The sequence below is a fragment of the Athene noctua genome, chromosome 3 (assembly GCF_965140245.1).
Source record: "Athene noctua chromosome 3, bAthNoc1.hap1.1, whole genome shotgun sequence".
Classification (NCBI taxonomy): Eukaryota; Metazoa; Chordata; class Aves; order Strigiformes; family Strigidae; genus Athene; species Athene noctua.
In genome coordinates, this window is record NC_134039.1 from 86,776,566 (window position 1) to 86,798,082 (window position 21,517).

The 21,517-nt window shown below is 47.8% G+C and overlaps 1 protein-coding gene and 1 long non-coding RNA gene across 5 annotated transcripts in view; one reads left to right on the forward strand and one right to left on the reverse strand.

Annotated features, from left to right (window-relative positions):
* Positions 1–203: 203 nt before the first annotated feature.
* TASOR2 (transcription activation suppressor family member 2) overlaps positions 204–21,517 on the forward strand; it is a 50,801-nt gene continuing 29,487 nt past the window's right edge. For all 4 annotated transcript variants that reach the window (XM_074903551.1, XM_074903552.1, XM_074903553.1 and 1 more), the window contains exons 1-11: positions 204–378; positions 11,494–11,639; positions 13,106–13,201; positions 14,756–14,828; positions 16,214–16,305; positions 16,954–17,091; positions 17,218–17,342; positions 17,444–17,463; positions 17,564–17,663; positions 18,391–18,491; positions 19,680–19,783. In XM_074903551.1, the coding sequence (XP_074759652.1) occupies positions 336–378; positions 11,494–11,639; positions 13,106–13,201; positions 14,756–14,828; positions 16,214–16,305; positions 16,954–17,091; positions 17,218–17,342; positions 17,444–17,463; positions 17,564–17,663; positions 18,391–18,491; positions 19,680–19,783 (1,038 nt within the window). In that variant the 5' untranslated portion in view covers positions 204–335. The remainder of the gene's footprint in view (positions 379–11,493; positions 11,640–13,105; positions 13,202–14,755; positions 14,829–16,213; positions 16,306–16,953; positions 17,092–17,217; positions 17,343–17,443; positions 17,464–17,563; positions 17,664–18,390; positions 18,492–19,679; positions 19,784–21,517) is intronic.
* Positions 3,773–6,460, reverse strand: LOC141958751 (uncharacterized). Its single transcript, XR_012633324.1, has 2 exons — positions 6,321–6,460; positions 3,773–5,284 (listed from the first exon to the last, which is right to left on the reverse strand). It is a non-coding gene; the product is annotated as an uncharacterized LOC141958751 (long non-coding RNA).

Genomic DNA, 21,517 nt, shown 5'->3' on the forward strand with positions numbered 1-21,517 from the left:
CCGCGTCTCTCTTTCCGGTTCAGTTTTCACTTTCTGTTTTTTTCCCCGCTGCCGCCGCCCGCCCCCGGGCCCGGCCCTGCCTCCCCGCCCAGCCCGCGCCGTCCCTCCGCGGCGCCCTTCCACTTCCTGGGGCCGGCGGATGGCGGCGGCCCGCAGCGCGCCCGCCCCGAATGCCGCCCCGCGTCGCCTGAGCCCGCCGGCCCGCCCGGCCCGGTAGCGCCGCGTCCTCCCGGGGCCCCGCCGGGAGCGGAGCCGCGCCGAGGGCCAGGCGGGGCGGCATGCGGGCGGCGTGAGGGCCGGCGCTGGCGGGGAACGGCGAGGAGCGAGCCGCGGCCATGGGCGAGCGGCGGGAGGAGGAGATCGGCGGGCCGGGCACGGGTGAGCGGGGACCGGGGCCGGGCGGGGAGCGAGCCACGGGGAGGGCGGACGGCTCCATCCCAGCCTTCGTCCGGGGGGGAGAGGCCAAGCCGGCTTGGCCCCCCTGTTTCTCCAAAGCCCGGCTCTGCGGGGACAGCTTGAGGGGGGGTGCCTGCTCCTCACGGCATGAGGGGGAGAAGCTCTCCGCTTCACGGCCCCGATCCCCTGGGTGCCTGGAGGCCTTCAACCCCGGGAAAGCCGCTGTTGTATTTAATTTTGTCTGGCTCGCTGGGGACACGTGGGCTTTTCCAAGCTCCCACATGGTGCCGGTAGCTGACCCCAAGGCCCGTGCAGCTGGGAGGGTTGTGGTTCTTTTTTGGTTTGGGAGCTGCGCACAGCTTTGGTCTGCCCTTGGGAGGCTGTGCTGGTTAATGCAGGTGCCCTTCAGAAGTGGGATATGGAAATACAAACAGATCTGTGGTGTGCTGTTCCCTTTCTGAGACTTGTATGGGGAGCTGAAGACTAGAAGGCCTCTTTGCTTCCCCCTTGGAGTAATTGCACTGCCCTACAGGGCTGGAAATTGGCCCTAGAAGAGGGGGAAAAAAATATGTTTCTGCTCTGATCCTATCCATTTCTGCTCCGAGGTTGTCCTCAAACAAACTGTCCCCCAGAGACCAGGATAGGCGCAGGGCTTGCCAAGTTGTAGGTCTGCACTCCTTAAGGGAGGGTAATCTGGAATAGAGCAAGCTGGAGGGTGGATGGCACAAAAATAGTGGTAAAATCTGTTCCTTACTCCATGGGAACAAAGGGATTTAAAAAAAAAAAAAAAATGTGCAAGAAGGCCTGCCTGGCCCAGAACATGCAGTAGGCCGGTGGTTTGGTGCTCATCGTGGATGCAGGGAGATACTGGGTGAAGCTCAGCTCTATGGGGGATTCAAGTCACATTAACCTCGTGGTTTTACCCCAAGAGTTTGATTGAAGTGGATGTTTCTTAGTGCTGCTTGATAGATCTCGTTACAGTGCTTATAAGAGACTGGTGACAAACACGGGGCTCTGCTGGCACTAGCTGTCCTATGGCTGAGCCTGGAAATTACCAATCTGCACTTGAATGAATTTGTTAGATATAGCGTGTTGTCAAGAAAATGTCTTGTTTCACAGAAACTGCTGTTTTCCAGTCGAAAAATCATTTTGTCAAATTCCCTATCTGCTCTGATAAATGTAAGTACTCACCTAGGACCAGAGACTGTATTACCTGGCTCTGAAACTGGTTTTACATACTAGTTTGGTCTATTTTTAGTGTTCCTCTTAAACCTGGTGGTTTTGGTGGTAGCAGAGTGAACTTAAGTGTTCCCCGTTCCTAGATACTCACCCCTGATACCCCCTAACATCCATATCCCACACGACTTCGAGCTGTGCTGGTACAACTCTTTGCGGAGATGTGCAGCAATCCAGATTGCTGAACCTATCGGGATTAAAAATAGCCTCTTTATTTTCTGCTGAAGTTTGCTCATTTTCTTCATTACACAGCTCCAGCTGTGCCAGGAGGGGAAGAGAAGGAGCATCAGGGCAAGGGCTTGCGTAGGTCATTGCAGTCACCCACCAAAATGCATGTGGGATTAAGGCTTTGGTGGAATGGGCTGGTTTTATTACATGAAATATGTATGTTGGTCACCCTGGCACCTGCCAAAGTGACCAGATGATTATTCTTGGTTAGAATTGTTTTGAGACAAGCAAGGGAAATATCTATTATTTTTGGTAAACGCTATTTTCGTACAGTTTGGTTTTTTGGGTTTTTGATGGTGAGATAACTACCCACTACTGCTGATGGAGTGTTTGGAGTCAGTGAGCATGTGTGTGGGGATTATAGTGCTTGGCTTTGGTTCTGTTTTTATTTGAAACTGTAAGTGTATCTTGGTATTTTCTGCAGTCAAAGGGTCCACAGAGATCGTGCGGTTAGAGCTCTGTTGCTGTATCAAGCAGAACAAGAGACTGGGGCAAGGAAGGAGAGTGTCTGTAGTGAGAGCAAAATAATGCAACAAACCATGCCTAAGGAAGGATATATCCCAGTTTGGGAGGTTTTCAGTCTTGCTCAAAGGCAGAAGGAGTAAGTAACCAGTGGTCTGGAGGAATGCAGTTGCAGGATTTCAGGCAGGGGAACTGTATGCCTGCTTTCTCCAGCTGCAAACAAGTTGGTTTTTTTTTTTTTCCTTTTCCCTAATGGGACAGCTCTGCCTTGGGGAGGTTGTTTTTAACATATAAACTGTTGCTGTTGCTCTCACAAGGCTGCCTGTGTGTCAGGAGACCCTGGATGTTGCTGCAAGGTGTGCAGTTGCCTTGATGGCACGTGGGCTTTAGATCCAGGCCGTCCCCTGCATCGATTTTTTTTTTTTTTTTTTTTTGGGGGGGGTCCTGGGAGGCAGCAGATGAACTCCAGCTCGTGTGGCAGCTGGCTGATGTGTCTTGGGAAGGCTGGACGTTGCTCTGAGGGAGCGGTGTGGTTGGCTGGCCTTCGATACGTGCGTTTCAATGTAGTGTCTGTGGGCTGAGCACAGGGACCCTCAAAACAACCTAGCAAAGGCAAGCCTGTTCTCAGTGGGTTTTCAGTTTGCGCTAGTCTACAGCTCTCCCACAAGGTCAAAGCACGTCAAGCCTGTCTGTCTTAGGCCATCAGTCTACTGCACTAGCATTAGAGTCACTTGGCTGGCTGGTTTTGTGAAGAAAGCGTTGTCTTTAGTAGTTTAAGTGCTAAAATACTTGTGCTGGTGCTAGATATCAGAAGAGTCAATGCAGACACCTGCAGCTGAGTGAATCCACAACAGGTGGCAACCCTGTATAAGGTGATAGAAGAGGGGAGCTGTGGCAGGATGGGGCTTTGAGGAGCATCTGCTGAGATAAAAGGCAGCAACAACTGCCATTGCAATGAATTAAGGAGGGAAAACCTTTAATAACCACATCCTCAATTTCATGAGCAGCTAAAAGGAACAGGAGGGAGGTTATAAAATCAAAATGTTACCTGGAAGGTTTCTCTGGTGTAGAACTCCTACTCTGAGTTGATTTTTCACCAACATCAGAGTGAGGCACCTGTGACTTTACCCAGCCAAGAATGGGGACCCTCACCTCTCTGTGACCTGTCCTCAGGCTGCATCACCCTGCAGAGGAAAAATTTCTTCCTCACATCCATTCTGAACCTCCCAAGGTGCAACTTGAGGTGTTTCCCCTTATTTTTACCATCTGCCAGTGCCAGAAGAGAGGCTCCATCGTCTCTCTGACTCCCCATCAGGGCTGCAGTTGGATGTCCCCAGCCTTTCTCCCCCAGACTGAACAAGCCCGTCTCCCTTGTTCTCAATGTATTTATGTATGGTCTCGTTGGGGCTGCCTTCTTCAGGTGGGAATTCAGGGCACAGTTGGAAACAAGCACGTTTGCTGAAATTTCTTATGACACAGGGTTTTTTTTACATAGTGTAGGAACATAACCTTCCCTACCCATGAGGGAAACTAGTAATGTTTTCTCCCCAACCAACTAGAGGCGTTCAGATACCGCTGTGAGATTAAATCTGTGTTGGCAGAGCTCAAGTAGAGCTGTCTGTGTAAAGGTTGCCTGTCCTCTGGGCAGAGTGGGAGCTCTCCTGAGAGGGTGCCAGGGGTTCCCTGCATTCCTTGACTCCTAAAAGTGATCTAAATAAATATTGCCGGGCTCTGTTATTGAGATGAAAAACATTATAAAACCTCCTGCAGCCTAGATATCTGCATTCCCGGGCTACCTGATCCCAGAGGTAATTTAAAATACAATCCAGCACCTGAGTTTTCCAGCTTAGCAGCAAGCACCTTGTCTCTCTCTGTGGAAGAGTGTTTTAAATACATCAAACCAGGAGATTATAAAAGATGCCATCTCACCGCAAACAGGGACATAACTCCTGGGTTTAAGACCAAGGACATTCATTTAGGAGTGTGGAGCTGCATCAGCCCACTTACTTTTTTCAGTTCATTGCAAAGCTTAGAGAGCTGTGCCATCCAAAAATCCCCCCCCCCCCTGCCTGGCAGTTTGAATGCTCAGTTCTTCTGGGGGAAAATAGCTCCATGGTTACAAAAGCTCTCGAACCTCCATGTGAGGCAACCAGTCTCTTTCTGAGAGTATGAGGAAACATCCGTTGCAGAGAGGTGGTTTGTAATGATCTGTTACGATGATTTACTTGCAGGAGGCCTGTAGCAGTTGCAGGATAATTGACTCGATAAGTTGCTGGTCTTGCCCATGAAAGCACCGCATAGAGTAAGAGATGCTTCCTACCACGGTCAGGCTGATGTGGCCCTGCACATCCATCATCTGTGTCAGCCTGGCTCCACACGCGTCAGAGCAGGGGTAAAATCTTGTGCTGGTTTAATGCACTGTCCCAGCTGAGACCGAAGATCCATCTTGGCTGGTATCCTGACCCCAGGAGGGACTGCTTAGGGAAAAGTATGTGAACAACAGTGCTCTTTCTCCTGAAAATACATGCCACTTGTACAGGTTTGTGGCTTAGGGACTTCCTGAGGAAGAGGTGGAATCTGTCCATTTAATAGATTATCTTTCTCCCCACAGAGCTGAACTATTCTGCAGCATCCTGTGGTAAGACCTCCAGAAAACGCTGTTATTAGAACCCTTCCTGGCTCTGCCAGACAGCTCGTGATAAACCACCTTTTCCATCCTGGGTGGGAGGCCTTTTCACCTTTCATTTGCCAACAGATTCACTCCTCATCTCTGCAAATGGATTCTTCCATCACCCATCACCAGGTCTTGTTTCAGCTGGGCCATGAGCACAACCTTGCCCTTGGTAGCCAATGCCGTGCCCAACATCTGCCTCTGGTACATGTAATATCCTGGCTGTGTTGGCTCCGTTGTACGTGGCAGGTTCAGCCAGCTCAGCTGACAAATACAAGGTTGTCTCTGTCTCTTAAGTGGAAAAAACAGAAAGGAAAAAGGCAAGGAAGTGAAAGAAAAAAATGCTGGGAAGCAGCAAAGCTGTAAAAGTTGCTTATAACAGCAGGAGTAGCAGGAGCAAGGCACTTGTCTGGTGTAGGAGAGTGTATTTTGAGACCAAAAGGCTTTGAAGAACCCACGCTAAAACACAAGAAAATCCCGAGAGGCTCGAATGTGCCAACACAAATAATTTCCTGCTTTGGTGCCAAGCTAACCACACCCTGGACCAGTCCCTGTGGACACAGGAGAGCTGCTCCATGGTGGGGACAGCTCTGCCACGCTGTGTGGAGCAGTCTTTGAGGTCTGCCTCGGGTGACCAGCTTGCAGATACACCTAGTATCAGCTAGCTCTGTGATGGTCTGTGCTACAGCTCCTTGCCCCATTACTCCTGGAGAGTAAATTTAAACTTAGTTTATGTCATGTCATTAACTGAAAATACTTTTATAAGTCAGAAGCATCTACCGTAGTCAACATCTTGTTCCTTTGCAGGCATGACATGTTCTTCCTCCTAGACATTTGTGGAAAATGGTGATTTTGGGCTTAGTTTGGCTTAATTTTGCTCAGTTTTTGGCTTAAACTGAAAGAGGAAGGTGACTTCTGTGGTTCAGCATTAATGAGCTGAGACTCATCACAAAAGTTGGGGTGCACAGCTGTAGCAGTCAGGGTCACGCCCTGTGAGGTGACCTGACCTACAAGTGAGTGAAGATTGTGACCGTGGAGTTCTCAGGACTCTGGAATACACAAGGATGTGGAAGTCTGTGTTTCTGAGAAATTTTTTTAATTAGAAAACTGTTTGTAAAAACAAATATATGCATATATAAATATATGCTACAAGTCACTACAAAATTACCACTAGGAAAGCAAGTATATATAAGAGTAAAGCAAATATATGTATATTACAAGTTTTTACAGAATTCCAGCTAGGGAAGCAAATATATACTTAATGAACCTTTCCCTGTGTGAGCAGCTATAAATATATTGTGTGAGATGTTACCAGTATGACACTCACCGAACAGTTCCCAGGAGTGGGGCAAACTGGTGATGGAAAAGTCTCCCTTCAAAGATGATCCGTGTCACCGAGTCTGCAGTCAGCCAGGGGTCTGCAGCAAGGCTCTGCTCTGTCCCTGAGATCTCATACAGGAAAGCTCTTGCAGAGAAGCTCATTTTGGGTAGGTAGCGAGTTACTTTTTATACCTTTTTGGTGTAGAAACGTAAGCGGGCGTAGGACATCAGTTCCCAGAATAGTTGTTGCTGACTTCTGTTTTCCTGGAAGGTCAGTTCATTATCTCAATTTCTTTGTCCTGCCAAGTGCTTACCATCAGAGAGGTTTTGGCTGAGCTTATCAAGGGTGTCTCAAGACTCCTGGAAAAAAAGACACCCTTCTTTGTCAGTATGTTTACCGGGTCCCCTTTGTGGCTGCTCCATCAGCAGGCTGTGGCTGAAAGAAGTTTGCAGATAATAGTTGGTCAGACATGTAGTACTGTGGGGTTTATAACGCAGAGTTAAAAAGGACTGTTCATATAGTTTGTCGTCATAATTATTGCATGCTAGAAATGATTGGAAAGTAAAACTAAAGTGTAAGAGTGGCCAAATCATAAAAAGAAGAGAAAAAGTGGATTTCAGCAGAGCTGAAGTTGGGAGGGTGATTTTAAGGCGTCTCAGCTGGCAGTACATGAACTGTTGACAGTCCAGAGTGGTTTGTGGTGGTGGCAGAACTGACGCAGCCAGTGGTGCCTGGTGTTACAGCTCATACTAACGATGGGACCAAGCTGGGAAAATGGAGGAAATCCTGGTGGAAGAGAGGCAAGATGGAGAAGGGCTGTGGGAAGGGACCGCGCAGGAGCAGCTGTGCTGAGGACAGGTTGAAGGCCCCATAGGCGAGCAGTGTGGCTGTGTTCAGCGTGCGTTGGCCATGCTGGGTTGCAGGCTTTTGGAGATTTGACAGCATTCAAATGTCTGCGCCAACTGCTACTGAAAATTTAAGATTTTTTTAAAAAAAGACCAGGCAGGAAAGCAAAACTTTTTCTCTGTACAAGTCTGTACAGGTAAGTGGTTCACAAGCCATGGGTTTTCTTCCTGCGCTGGCTTTGGAAGTTTCTGCGTGGTGAGGCCATCCAGAGGTCACATGAGAATGAATGAGCCAAAAGAGGATCCTGGTTTTGGGAAATTCATGTCTCTTGGCCTCCAGCACCTGAACTGGAAAGGGGAGCAGAGGCATGCAGCTCCCGGGAGTGTATGGAGGGACAGGGAAGGGATCTGAGCCCTGGGCTGGGCACTGGGGAGGCCGCCCCTCGCTGAGTGGGTTCAGTTCTGGGCCCCTCACCCCAAAAAGGCCATTGAATGACTCGAGCGTGGCCAGAGAAGGGCAACGGAGCTGGGGCAGGGTCTGGAGCACAGGTCTGCTGGGGAGCGGCTGGGGGAACTGGGGGGGTTCAGTCTGGAGAAGAGGAGGCTGAGGGGAGACCTCCTGGCCCTCTGCAACTCCCTGCCAGGAGGGGGCAGAGAGGGGGGATGAGTCTCTGGAGCCAAGGCCCCAGCGCCAGGCCCCGAGGGAATGGCCTCAAGCTGCCCAGGGCAGGGTCAGGCTGGCTCTGAGGAAGGATTTCTGTGCAGAAGGGGCTGTTGGGCGTTGGAATGGGCTGCCCAGGGCAGGGGGGAGTCCCCGGGATCCCTGGAGGGGTTGAAGAGTCGGGCTGAGCCAGCGCTGAGGGATCTGGGGGAGTTGGGAACGCTCAGGGGGAGGGTCATGCTTGGGCTGGAGGAGCTGCAAGGGCTTTTCCAACGCGGATGATTCTGTGATTCTGTACGGGCCCTGTGCATCTGCTGGTCAGGCACGTCCGCATTGGCCAGTGCTTTTCAGAGGACAGAGCGGGGCATGTTGAGACATTTACAGACACGATCAGGAAGGAAAGGTCAAAGGAGCTGGCTTTAAGTGTAGAAAAGGAGGAGGAAGGAGAAGGTTAGCAGCCTTCCAAGGAATGCAGAGCTCTTGGAGGATGACTTCTGCACAGCCACTGCACGAGGGAAAGATCGGCTGTACTTGCAGCATTGGCAACTGTTAATAGTGCAAAGGTGACCGTTTTCTCCTTTGCTATCAGGGTAGGAAATCACCAGGACAGGCTGTGAATCCCTTCCCCAAGGATTTCAGGGCACAGATAACACCCACGGTGGGTTCAGCTGGGCCGTGCTGGTGCAGAGCTGTGCTGGGTTTCCCCAGGTCCCCGCTAGCTGCCGGTCCTGCGATGCATCTCTGCTCTCCGACCCACCCCGTGTGAGAAGTTGGTCTGGGTTCTTGAAGATGCCACGTGGTGGTAGTGGCACATCCAAGCTGCTCAGAGGGGAGTGGACACTTTCACTTTTACTTCTGGTTTAGGCACTTTCACTTTCGCCTCCTCACATTCTGCACAGAGACTGTCAAGGGCCTTCTGCTCCCTCAAATGGAACCTGGATGTGTCGGGGTTTTGTGTGGATTTGTGTGACTGCAGACTCTTCCGCAGGGTGGGAACAGAGCTGAAGGAGCCTCTTAAAGCTGAAAGGGGAGAGAGGAGGGTCACAGCAAGCTGCTGGGCTCAGTGCCATGCGCTCTGATTTTTTCATCTCATGTGTTTATGTATTACAACAGCAACTTTTTTTTTTTTTCCCTTTTGGACTTTCATTTTTACACTGCAGCCGAAATTGCAGGGAGGAACAAATGTTTGAGTTATCACCTGCAAAATCACTGTTCATGTTGCATTTCCAAGAGCTTCCCTTTAAAAAAAAAAAAAAAGCCTTTAGTTTTTACCCCTTTAAGATACTGAATATCCAGTGCTTTTGCTGATTTAATACCCCACACCCTCAATATGTGTTCTTCACCCGGTGGGGTCTTTAACCCTGTGATTTCTCTTCATCAACTCCATGTCTCACATACTCAGCGTGGAAACACAGGACTGGCTCCCAGCTCACACGTTTAGGCATGGTCTTTCTCATACTCCAAGACCCTGAACTTTTTATGATGCAGAGTTGTGAGGTGCTATCAGTAGGAAGAGCAGAATATTACACCCTGAAAAGTGAGATAGTTTGGAGCAGTAGCTGTGAAATTAAATAGCACCCGCTGCAGTCCTGTGCTTTAGGGACATAAGGAGTGGTCGAGGGAGCTGGGCTTGTTTAGGCTGGTGGAGAAGACGCTGAGGACAGGGCTGTCTCTCCTCAGACAATGACTCCGGACACAAGTGTTGTGGTCTCCAGCAAGAAGCAAAAAGAGCTGTTAGATTCCATCGAAGCCTTTGAGCAGAGCTGTGAGCTGGGATGTAATTCCCTGTTCTGATTTCCCTGGAGGAGTCTGAACTCTCTGACTGCTTTGTTGAGATCCAAAGATGCAAGAGACATGGACAAAGCAAAATGAAAGACAAGTGAGGAAAAAATCTGAGCAAATTTAACAACCCTTCTTATCCTCATTGGGCTCAAAGAGAAAAAACAGTAATACTGACAGAGAGCTGGAAGACTTCTTTATTTTTCATTTTTCTGTGCTTGAGAGCCAAGTTGTGTTCACCTGCTTTTTTACTACTTCTAATGATAACAGAGGCATCCCCGGAAAGTGCGAGGTTTAAAAAGTGAATACCAGAGGCCACAAACGACATTCATTCCCCAGAGCAAGGTTAGGAGGGGCAAAAGTTCTTTTAAAGCCTTTTTTTTCTCTGCTCCCAATTTCTATTCACACCTGTCCTCTACGTGCTTTTCTTAGAAGCATTTTTAGAGTTGTCTTTATACTGTTTCCCCCCACTTTTTGCCTTGTGTCAATTTGTCTTTTGCTTGGCACAACGCAGTCTCCCTTCCCCTGTTAAGCCCCATAGTACAAACTGCAGATCTGGCTTAGAGCAATGTAGCTAAATGAGTTTAATACACTCAATTTGAACTGTTACTTTTCCTGTTTTTTATATTAGATCCTTCTTTGGCCTTAAGTAATTTGAGAGGAATAACAAGGTTTGTGACATACGGAATGTTTCTGTCCTTTCTTCTTCTTTTTAATTGAGGGGAGGAAAAGAAACAAACGATGAAAACTAACCCTTTAAAAACAGGAATCAAAACTCCATAGAGGTTGCAGGCCGATAACAGATGATATCTTGCTCATCACCAAAGGAATATGGACCTATTGGACATTAAAATGGCAATTTATGTATTTGTCCTCAAAAATTTCCATGAGGTTTTTCTTAAGAGAGCGACCAGCATGCAAAACCTGTTCTTTGGATGGGGCTCAGCAATTCTACATTTCTTTCCTTATAGATGACTGTTTTATTTTCTAAAGTTTATGGGTCAGAAGAAATAAAACTTTTCAATGTGTCTGTGTTGAAAACTCAGCTTGGGATTTGAAATCTCATAGCTCGTGAATCACCGTCAGTAGTAAAGGTTTATAAATGCAACAGAGACTGAGCCCAGGATTTCCTGTGTTTCTAAGTGGCTGCTTTATTTAATACTTGGATTTTAACAGCTGCAAGAGCGCAAATGCTGCAGGGCTTTTCTTTGTTTCTGCATCCATATTTAATTTGTCAACTGCTTTGAGACCTCTTTTTGGTGGGATGCTGTTGGGAAGTGTTTTACTGGGATGTTTTCCTTTGGGGTTGTTAAGAGAATTTGGGTTTCAAGAAGGCCCAGCCCTTTGAGGCTTTGAAGGAAGGTTTGCTCTCGTGGTATTGAAAACCACATTCACTCAAGACGTAAAGGTCTTCATATAAAAACAGATAGCCCTGAGAAACTGAGCATGCACCAAGATTTTCCCTGTGTGCAGGAATTGGCTCTCACACCCTTAAAAGAGCGTGCAAGGAATCTAAGTAACTTTTTAGCACAAGAGAAAACTCTGACCTACTCAGCATAAAGTTAATTTACTACCAGGCTTTGCTTCTAGCGGCTGCTAGTAATTTTTTTTTTCTGTTGCAAAGGAAAAACTTTAAGGGCTTACTGGTAAGGTCAGTATTCCTCCTGCTAAAGGACAATTTAACTTGCAGGCAAAGACTTGAGAGCTGCAGTGGCTGGAGGGGATCAGTTGCTCTCAGTGGGAGCCATCAGCTCAGAGGAGATTGGGGCTTGTTAAACGAGGCATGTGTGGGGGAGTCACACTCAGCTGCCACCCACCTCTGCTGAAGCCCCCCTACTCATCTGGGGATGCCCAGGGTTAATATTTGCACCTGGTTTTTGCTTTCTCCCTCCAGGTTTTCATCCAGAGTCCGAAGAGTCAAGTTCCCTTTTGCAGACAGCGGTTTCAGTGCTGCAGAGCTCCTACTTGGACTCTACATCTCAGGACGGTTTTCAGTACAGCCAAGCAATTCTAGTGGAAAACGATGTTTTTCTAAGTGAGGTAAGGCCGGTGGGGGAGCAGGGTGTTGCTGGCAGCTCGGAAAAGGGTGGCATTTCTTTGGGAGCTGCAGAGGTCTGTAAGTGCTGGTTTATTGGCAGGTCTGTCTTTCCTTTGCAACATGTGGCTGATCTGCCTGCCTCCTAGAGCCCTGTTTGCAGCTCCTGACTGAAGGGAGCCTTTTCTTTGCTTTCTTGCACTTCCACCTTCGCAATCTGATCAGGAACAAAAGGTCCATTCAACCAATGTTGCCAAACATTCAACAGCAGTTCCTGGAGTGGGCCTTTGGGGCAGGTTGAAATCCTGATTTGATACCTAGCAGGAGAATTTTAACATTATTGCACTTCTGCTGATTCACAGCAAGGCAGATTTCCCTGTGGTATTTCTTCTGTTTGCCCTCACACCTGTGTAGGCACCAGTTTTAATCCCATTTCCCTTTCTGCAGCTGCCTGGGGCATGTATGGAACCACTTTTAAAATGCCTCTGTCCCTACAGTCCTGCTGTCATTGGTGGGGAAGGGAGGGCAGTCTTCTCTGGGCACTGGAGCTGACCAGTCTGCTTGTTGTCATGAATTAAATAGAGTTTAGATATTTTGGCTGCCTAAACCTGGGATTGTCCCTGTGGAGCTGGATAAAAAACTGGGAAAGCAGGTATCAAGTCCTTCATTGATTTGCCTGAGAGGTCTAAAGCCAAAATAAGCAAAAGCAGTGATGAGATTGTTGTTTTCTTATATTCTAACCCTGTTTATAAAATCCCGTCCTTCTACAACTTCTTTTATTAAAGCCCCAAAACATCATGGACTCGGATCCAGCTCTGTTTGCCCCCATGATGTTCTCCCTGTCTGCACTGAGAACATGCTCTGCTTTAATTATCAGACAAAAGGAATTGGATTAATGTGTTATTAGGCTGTAGCCAAACCCTCTGAGCTGTAGCCACATGGTAGCACCTGCCCTCTAATCAAATAGTCCAGGCTTCCCTGGTCAGTGGAGGGAGGAAAAGAGATGCCTCCAAATATCTCCCCTTCTCTAGGCAACTTCTCCATGGCCAAGATGTTTGTCTTCCGATGGCTGTAGTTGGCTACTAAATGTGATGTTCCACCAGCCCACGTTCTGCTCAGTGAAACAAGCTCCCCGGTAGCCAGTGATGTGTGGCAAGAGGGGCAAGTTGGGATAAGGCTAGACTTGCCTGGTATGAGCACGATGTGACACTGCTGTCCCTTGGAGGACATTAAACATGTTCTGCTGGGGACAAACGGATGGACAGATCTGTGGATGGGGAGACTGGGTGTACATCGGTCTGGGGGAGGCTGTGTGGGCACGGGAACTGGTCCAGCATCACCTGGCTGCTGCCAGCTGCCCCACACTGACCACAACTGGAGTTACTGGGACACGTTGTTCTCACACATGAACACATGTCACTTGGCTCTGACATAACCGAACTAGAACAAGGTGTTGTTGTGTCTTCTGCAGCTCAAAGCTTTTGCCCAAGCCAAGGAAGCTGCCGGGTACAGCCAGGAGGAGCTGGAGGAGACCTTTGCATTTCTCCTGTTTGATAATGAAGCAGAGGTAACCTGAAATGTTTATTCAGTTTAAGAAGTTGGATTCCAAGTGCCTGCACATGTGCTGCGTCCCACCAAAGCCCAGCACATCTGTTGACTGAGGTGTTCTGGCTCTCTGCATCCCAGTTACCAGTGCAAATACTACTGTATAAATAGTCCAGAGCAAGTTCTGAAAGCAGCTCCTGGGAGGTTTTAGCAATGGATCTTATTTTGCATCTCTCCAGTCAATTACTGTTTGAGATTTGGCTGCTTCCTTTGCCCTCTGCACGGAGATGGAAGGAGTCTCCGTTTGTCCCAATGGATTTATGGTCAAGTACAGGCAGATGGAACCTTTCCTGTATGCCTAGAGCAGAAAAGTGCTTTTGTGACAGGAGTTTTTCAGGTGGTTTTGGGCAAGTTCCCTTGGTTTTGACAGCTAGGTGGAAAGAGAGCCTGACACAGCTATTGGGAAAGTTATTCTTGCCTGTTTTTCACAAGGATGCTTTTGATTTTATGAAAAGACAAACTTTTCACAAGGATGCTCAGGGAATTCACTTTTAATGTGATTTAGTGATGATGCCATGCTAAACCACGGTAGAGGTGGTTTTGTTCAGAATGAGAGCGGCCTGAATGCAGTTTGGTTCTGTTCAGTTTGGATTGAGCTACAGCAAAATAAATCACTTTCAGTCTCAGTTTGGGAGTGGGAATTGTCCCGCTTTGTTTTGACTGTTTGAAATTTAGCACAGGCTGTGACAATCAAATGACAGTCAAATGACAACCAAATGACAGCTCCTTGTACAGACCCTGGGAAAGAGGGAGCTCTTCAGAGGACAGTTTGATCTCGTTTAACACAGGCGTAGAAAATCCTTGGGCTGAATCACTCTGGAGGTGTCTCTCTGTTGTTCAGAGAAGTCTAGCTGGCTGGTCTAAGCTAGACACTTGGCCTTTTAGGAGGCAGAAGTTCAGTGTGAGGAGAGTCCCAGGTTGCTTATAAAGGAATTGACTACAGTTTGACTTGTTTGCTTTTATTTCTCACCCGTAATGAGTTCAAACTGCTCCTCTTGTCACTCGTTGGTCGATATAAATTGGATTTGCACACTTTGATGAATCTGCTTTGGATGTGGATTAAATCAAAGCCAGTGAGAATGCTCCCAAGGTAGTAATTGTATCTGTGGAGGAGTGAGCACAGAGTAGCAAATGCCCTTTGCCTTCATGCCAGCCCTGTTGCATTTATTTTTCCACAAATTGCTCACTCAGATAAAGAAAGTGCAAAGTCCAGCCTTGTGCTTGCAGTGATTTCTGGAGATGCTGGATTTTTTCCATTTTTTTTCCAAGCTTTTGCTTCCGCAGAGGTTTTTATAACAGCACATGCTAAATACAAGTATTTAGAATCCAAAACAACAAATTTTCTTCCTGTGGACACTGTGTTTAGTTTTCATTATACCTCAGGTGTTTTGGGACTGTAACCAGCATGTGTTTGCCTGTCGCAAGTATTTTACAAACTGTTGTGCTACAGATTTCAGTAGCTGTGTCCCTTGTTTTTGAAAATAGATGGTAAAAGAGGCTGTCTTTTCTTTTGAAGGCAAGAGAGGTGTGTCAGACAGGCCTCCGTGTAAACAGCAGTTCTATTTCCACGCTTGGTGACCCAGCAAAAGGTAAGATTTCCATTCAGAGGAGCAAGAGACCTCTTCACAGGATATTGCTCCTTTAAAAACAAAAGCAAAAGCCCAGACAAACTCCTGGTACTGCCTTGTTACTGCAAAGATCCATGGAAACTCCTGTGTTTCTTAAATGGGAAACTACATTTATTTGGATCAAGCAAGCAGCAGTGTTCTGGCTTCTGGCTCCTCAACCAGATGAGGATGGGATCTTCCCCACGGAATGTTATCGTCTCTTCATCTCTCCATTTCAGGCTTTTTTTTATCCCTTGTTAATAACAACTTATGTCACCAAAGTGGCTTTTTGGCAGTTCTCCCCACCGGTTTGCTCCTCAGAGTCTTTTTGCTGAGCTTTTGCCAACAGTCCTGTTAATAACCAGAGCAGATCGTGACATGTCAAAGCCCTTTTCAGGATGTGCTTGTTCCTTGCCCAAAGGTCTGGGGCCTCGAGACATGCAGTGCAGGATGCATTACTCAAAGAAATCCTTCTGCCAGAAGCAGAACGTCTCACCCTGCAAGTCTTTGCAGGCCAAGACACCTAATTACTGAACAGCCAATGGCAGTGAATGCAAAACCAAGCAAGAATTAGTTATTTACCTGAGTGCGTATCTTAGTCCTGATGGGCTGAGGTGAATATTATGGTGTGTCTCTGTAGCCCTCCCCTTGCCCAGTCACTGTTTCCCCCCATGTACTTTTCTATCCATCTTGTCTACAAATATAAAGCAGAAGTGAAGAGCCAACACCCACCCACCCTCATCCAATAAATCCACATATGATATGCCCTGAGCATGGAGAAGGGAGGGGAATAAACTGTATCAGAATAGGCCTTGTCACAGGGTAGAAGGTTCATACTGACATCTGGGGTGCTGAAGGGCCATAAAGAGCCAAGGAAGGGGCCTGGGAGGGTCTGTGCCATGCCGTAGGCCTGCTCTTGTGACCTTGCAGTGTGTGTTCCCCACCTATAAACATCCCCCTTGCCCTTTGCATGACTCCAAATGGAGCAAAGTACCTGTCCCCCTTGCGGTCTGACCTGGAAACCCTTCACCACATCTTCCTGTAAGAGACAAGCCCTGGCTCAGTATGTTTTCATGTAGTGTGGGCAAAACTGGTATTACCTGGGTTGCTTCTCCCGGGAGAAACCCAAGTTAACTCTTCTCCTAGAGCTGACCCAGAAACATACAATGCTGTTCCATGCCAGCAGTCAAAAAAAGGAAAAGAGTCAGAGTTTCACCCTTTTTATGGCAGCAAGTGCGACTGGTTTGCAGCACTGGTTCTGCAGAGACTCCCATTTCTGTAAGGAGGGTTGTCTTTACGGGGTTTTTTGGCAATCAACTTTACACGACAAATGATTCATATTATTTTGCACTGCTTTGTTTTCACAGGGGTTTATATTTCCAAGTATGCAGACTGTCTTCATCCAAGACCCTGGTATCACGGAAAATCAGGCTATATTGTCATTTGTAAGCTAATTAAGGTAAAATGCAAGTCTGTCTTTGTGTGAAGTAGTTTTGTGAAGTAGTTTTCAGAAGCCGCTGTATAGTGCAAGTAGTTTTTAAGGAGACAGTGGTGCCCGTAACTCTAGTGGGGTGTAAAATCAGCGCTGTTGAGACCTCATTGGGATTTTTGACTATGGGATGTGTCAGGCAAGAGATCCAACTTGGCTTGACTGGTGGCCTGCAGGGTAGCAGAGGACCTTCCAAATTCCACTGCTGAGATCAGAAATTCCCCAATTCCACCTTTTTCCCTGGACTCTTGTGCATTTTGGAGGTTTGAGGGGGGAGCCCTAATGTGACTCAGATCATAGCCCCATTCTGTTCCTCCATGGGGGTGGTGTGTGGGCCCTTTCTCCCCTCCTCACTGGCTCCTGCTCTCTGTAGCTGGCACCAAAAGCACATTCTTCCCATTCACTCTCGTGAGCAGTGCAGATTTGTCTGCTGTGCCGAGCTTGGCTGAGTCAGGCCCTATATATTTGGAAGGACACACACACAATCCTTCAGAGTGATGGGGAGCATGGGGCTGCCAGCAACACCGTCTTTGGGGAAAAGGAGGATTCAACAGTCTTTTAAAATAAGTTTCTGTGAACAATTTTTTTTTTTTTTTTTTTTTAAATTTTCTGGCACAGGGGAAGGTTAAGGTGGTATCTGAAAATTACACAACCAGCTATACCTGCCCATCTCCTGGCTATGACTGCCACATCGCCGTGAGCAGAAACAACACACCGTCAAAGACCAGCCACTGCCAGGCCTTTGAGCAGAGCCAGGTATAAGTTCACAACAGAACTGGACAAACAGCTCGCTTGCAGGCTGCAGGGGAGCACAGTGCTGGCCCAGATGCCTCGCTTATTCCTCACCTTGTTTTTTCATCTGTGTTTCCCTTCTCACCCCAGTATTACGTGTATGAAGTGTCGGATGGCAGCGCTGCCGAGCGGCCCAGGCAGATCTGCCCCTACATAGTCATCGCCTGCCAGTACAGGGAGCCGAAGGAAATGCCCGTCTTAGCTCTAGAGAACCTGTAAGCAACTTGCTGTCCTTCCAAAACACCCTGGTTGCTTTTGTGGGCTGTTTTTCCTTTTCCCGTTGCTAAATGTTCCTCTTTTTCTCCCTTTTCTCTAGACCTGAGCTTAATCACAAAGGTAGGAGCACCCGGTGGTTGTTTCTGTTTTATAAATGTATCTTTCTCTGTCCTCCTCTCCTCTCCTGCTTTCTCTGAGCCATTCTCCCTTTTGCCTGTAGCATTGTACTGTCCATGGAGGGGGCAGCTCTCCATCCGAGGACAGCTTATGTGCAACATCGCCCTGAGGACCCCATACAGCTCCACGATTCCAGCCCAGCTGTAAGTTGCCCCTTTCTCTTTCTGTGCAATTTGTGGAGTGGGAAGCATCACACCTTTGGGTGTCTGGGTACCAGCAAAAGCCAGTTTTATGTCTCCTGCCCCATCCCTTCGTGGATAAACATCTTCCTGCAGCCATACTGACTTAACCACCTGCACTGTCAGGACAACCATCAGTGTCAGGAAGGTTGTGTTGGGCAGCCAGCGGTGCAGTGTCACAGCAACAGCTGGATGAGGACTTGAGTTCAGGCCCTGAACTGCAGGTGGAAATGGCTGTCTTTTGTCATCTCTTTTTGTTAACTGCTTTGGGATGTTATTGCAACTCAGTTATTCCTGCTTGGGATTTTTCTTCTTGTGAGAAGTGGGCTTCCTGATGGTGCATGTACGATCAGCCAGTTGTGTTTATAGATCAGAACAATGGCAAATAAAGTATTGAGGTAACTGGCATTTCAAAAAATGAGATGTTTAAAATTTTCAGTAGTCAGAAGCCAACCAGAGGGCAGCAATTTGAAACAGCCAGCGACAGCCTGTAACACAGCCACCAGTATCAGTGTTTGGAGGTGTTTACAAACAGGATCCTCAAATCAGCAAAGTGCTAAGCAAGCTGCACCTTCTCCAGAGCTGATTTCTCTGGTTTCACAGTGACAGGGCAACCAGGACTCTTTACTGTGCTTAATCCTGAGAGCCTTTTACACTTGTGATTTCCCCATCTGCTGCCTTATCCCCACAGACCTCCCAACCTGGATGTTTACCATGTCATGGGTTTGTCTGACTTGAAGAAAAAGCTACCAGAAGCTGCATTTGGGAAAAAAAATTACATTGAGAATGAAGGTGAGTGCACAGAACCTGCCGGCGTGACGAGTAACATATGCATGTGCCATAGGAATTGCCGTGGGGGGCCAGAGCTCAGGTCCACTTAGCACTAGGCCCGGTCTTGAAGGGTGGCTGATTGCAGATAAATGAGGAAAAATGCCCAGGCAGCACAGGGATGATTTCCTGCCCACACTTCATATGCTGTCCTCGTGTGATACAATCCTCTTCCCAAAGCAGCCCTTTAATCAGCCCGTTCCTGGGATTTCAGACCTGGTTTGCAAGGTGGTGTAACCTGTGTTTAATTACGCTTTGGGGTTCATACTGCTGATTGATTTTGGGGTTGGAGTTTTGACAAGCCTGGCAGCTCTCAGCCCCAAGGTGTCGAGCTCCCAGTGGCTGCGTGTTGCAGCAGACATGCAGTGACTGACACAGATACTGCAGGTTGCACATGGAGAGCTCTGAATGTGATTCCCAGAAGCTCCAGGTGCGTTTTCCTGTCATCTTGCACCAAAATAAGTATGGACTGTTGCAGTGTTGCCTCCCTTCTGTGTATCAGCTGTGCTGAGCCAGGTTGGGGCTGGCTGACAGCCAGCCTGTTTTGGGGGTTAGCATTCAGCTTACGGTGCAGATGGACACACAGGGTAGTGCCAGGGCAGGGGAGGAGGCAGGAAAAGTGCGGGGAGGCCACAGAAACACTTGGTGAAGGTGCCATGGACCCACTGTCTTAAGATCAGCTGGTGAAAGAGAGGAAATACTTGAACAGAAGAATTTCGCTGTGAAATTCAGAGGAGTAAGGTTGGTCTGAGATCCTGCCTTTGTTAAACTCCTTCGGGGATCAGAGTGTGCAGTAAGGATGCTCCATAGCAGGGGACGATATGGCATATTAGAATGAGGCATTTCCCTCTGAAAGGCTCCCTGTCTCTGTTGAAGCACACAGCACTGGTTCGATTGCTTTTGTTAGCTGCACAGATAAGATAAGAAACATCTCCTGTGATCCATGAGTTGAAGAGGAAACTCACTGTGATATGAATGTATATACCAGCTTAGGAAATCTTGATAAGTCTTTTTTTTTTTTTTTTTTTTAAATTAAAACACAGAGTTTCCACTAATTGCACACCCATCTTCCTGATACAGGAGCACTTGTTTGTTGAGAGTTCATGCGAGAGGCACTATTTCAGCATCAAATTCTCTCTCTTTTGTCTGCAGTCTGCTTTCAGGGTGTTTACTTCAGTCTGTATGAAGTAGAAATATCAACTAAGGATCAATATAAAATGGATCGGTTAGTAGAAAATCTAAAGGAAAAGAACTTGGTAAGTATTTTATTGTCTTTATTCATTATTTTCCCCTTGCATTGCAAACAGCATGATAGACGAGGACTGCAAGGGCCTCATATATTAAGAAAGCGGAAGTAAAGGCCCCCAATGCCAAAATGATAATTGCTAAGCAAAAGATATCACATACCTGCCTTTCTCCCTTGTGGCTGAAAACCAGCCCCCACTCAGCTGGATACTTACAGTTACACTGCTGAATACTCACGGGCTTCTGGGAGCTCTGCAGATGTTGAGATTTATCCTTTTTTTAATGGGAGATTTCCCTTGCGTTCTATTATCTGATCAGGCTTATTTTTCCAGCACACTGGGGTCTTTTTGTTCCCAGCATGATTGTCACAGTCTCCTTGTGACTCCAGGGGATAAACCTCACCCCTGTGGAGCTCAGCACCTGCACCTCTACTGGGATTTGTGGTTAGGTTGGGTTTGGCTTTGCTGCTGCTGGTTGCTCTCTCACATCTGATGCTTCCTGTAGATTCAGGGTGGTAAATTCACAGCTGAGAACTCACGGCTGGCTGGGCACATCCTCCCCTCACTATAAGTTGGCAGAGGCCCACGAACTGCCTGGAAGTGCTGTTGCTGTGCAGCACTGCTGAAGAGCTGCCTGCTGATGTGCAGCTTCCCACAAGCAACGTACCACAGCAAGTGTTCGTTGGGGATCCCTGTAGGAAAAGCACTCAGACTCCCTAAGGTATTGATAAAACTATCTTTTATTGGTAACAACATGAGAAGAAAAAAAGGGGATAGCAAAGACAAGCTTAATGTCCCTTCACGTGTAGGTAACCCTAAACTGTGCAGCATCGGTTGGATCTCCGGTTGGGGCACAGATCTGTCCATGCTGCAGCTCATCTTGACGTGGAATCACAGAATTTGTGGAATCACAAAATGATTTTTTGGTTGGAAGGGACCTTAAAGATCATCCAGCTCCAACCCCCCTGCCGTGAGCAGGGATATCTGAGGGGACATAAGCTTACGGATGCTATCTCTTTTTTTCTTCTCCCATTCTTGCCAATTAAAGATATTTTAATCAACACTTTACAGAGTCCAAGTGTCTTTCTTGCTGGAATCTGTGACGACTGCATGTTGAGGTGCATTACACCATGTTTGCAGCACTGAGGGTTATAACACATCCTGCCAAGCCCAGTGGAGCTGGGCTCGCTGGAGAGGTTGGCAAAGATGAGATACTTGAGTTGTGGCCATGAGCAGTTTGGTATTGGATGTCATTTCCCTAGAACTTCCTTACATTCATTCAGTTTGACAGATACATGAGGGTATCTCCCTTATTTCAGTGGAGAAGCAGGCACAGCCCCTTTTGGGTGTGCTTTTTCCCCTTAGCGTGCTGTTGAGTGGCCCATGGGTGAATCCACTTTGGTGGCAGCTCCTCAAAGTGCAGATGAAAAATGCCCTCCATCTCCTTTCTCTTTCAGTGGCCAGGCACCCACCTTGTGCAGGGCCCAAGTGAAAAGGAAGGGCTGACTGGGGCTAGATGGGGTTGCCTGAGGCCAGTTGTACTCCTCTGGGTGCCGACTGATGTGTCTCTCACCTCTGTGTGGGGTGACTGCTGCTTTATGGCTTGACTTTCCTCCTCACCTGCCTGAAAATCATGCTGTCCATGAGAAACCACAGCTACTTCATTGAGCTGGATTTATGCAACAGAGATGCTGGCTCTTATCCCTTCTGCTCCGCTGGCTTGAGACAACTGGAGCACGGAGCTGC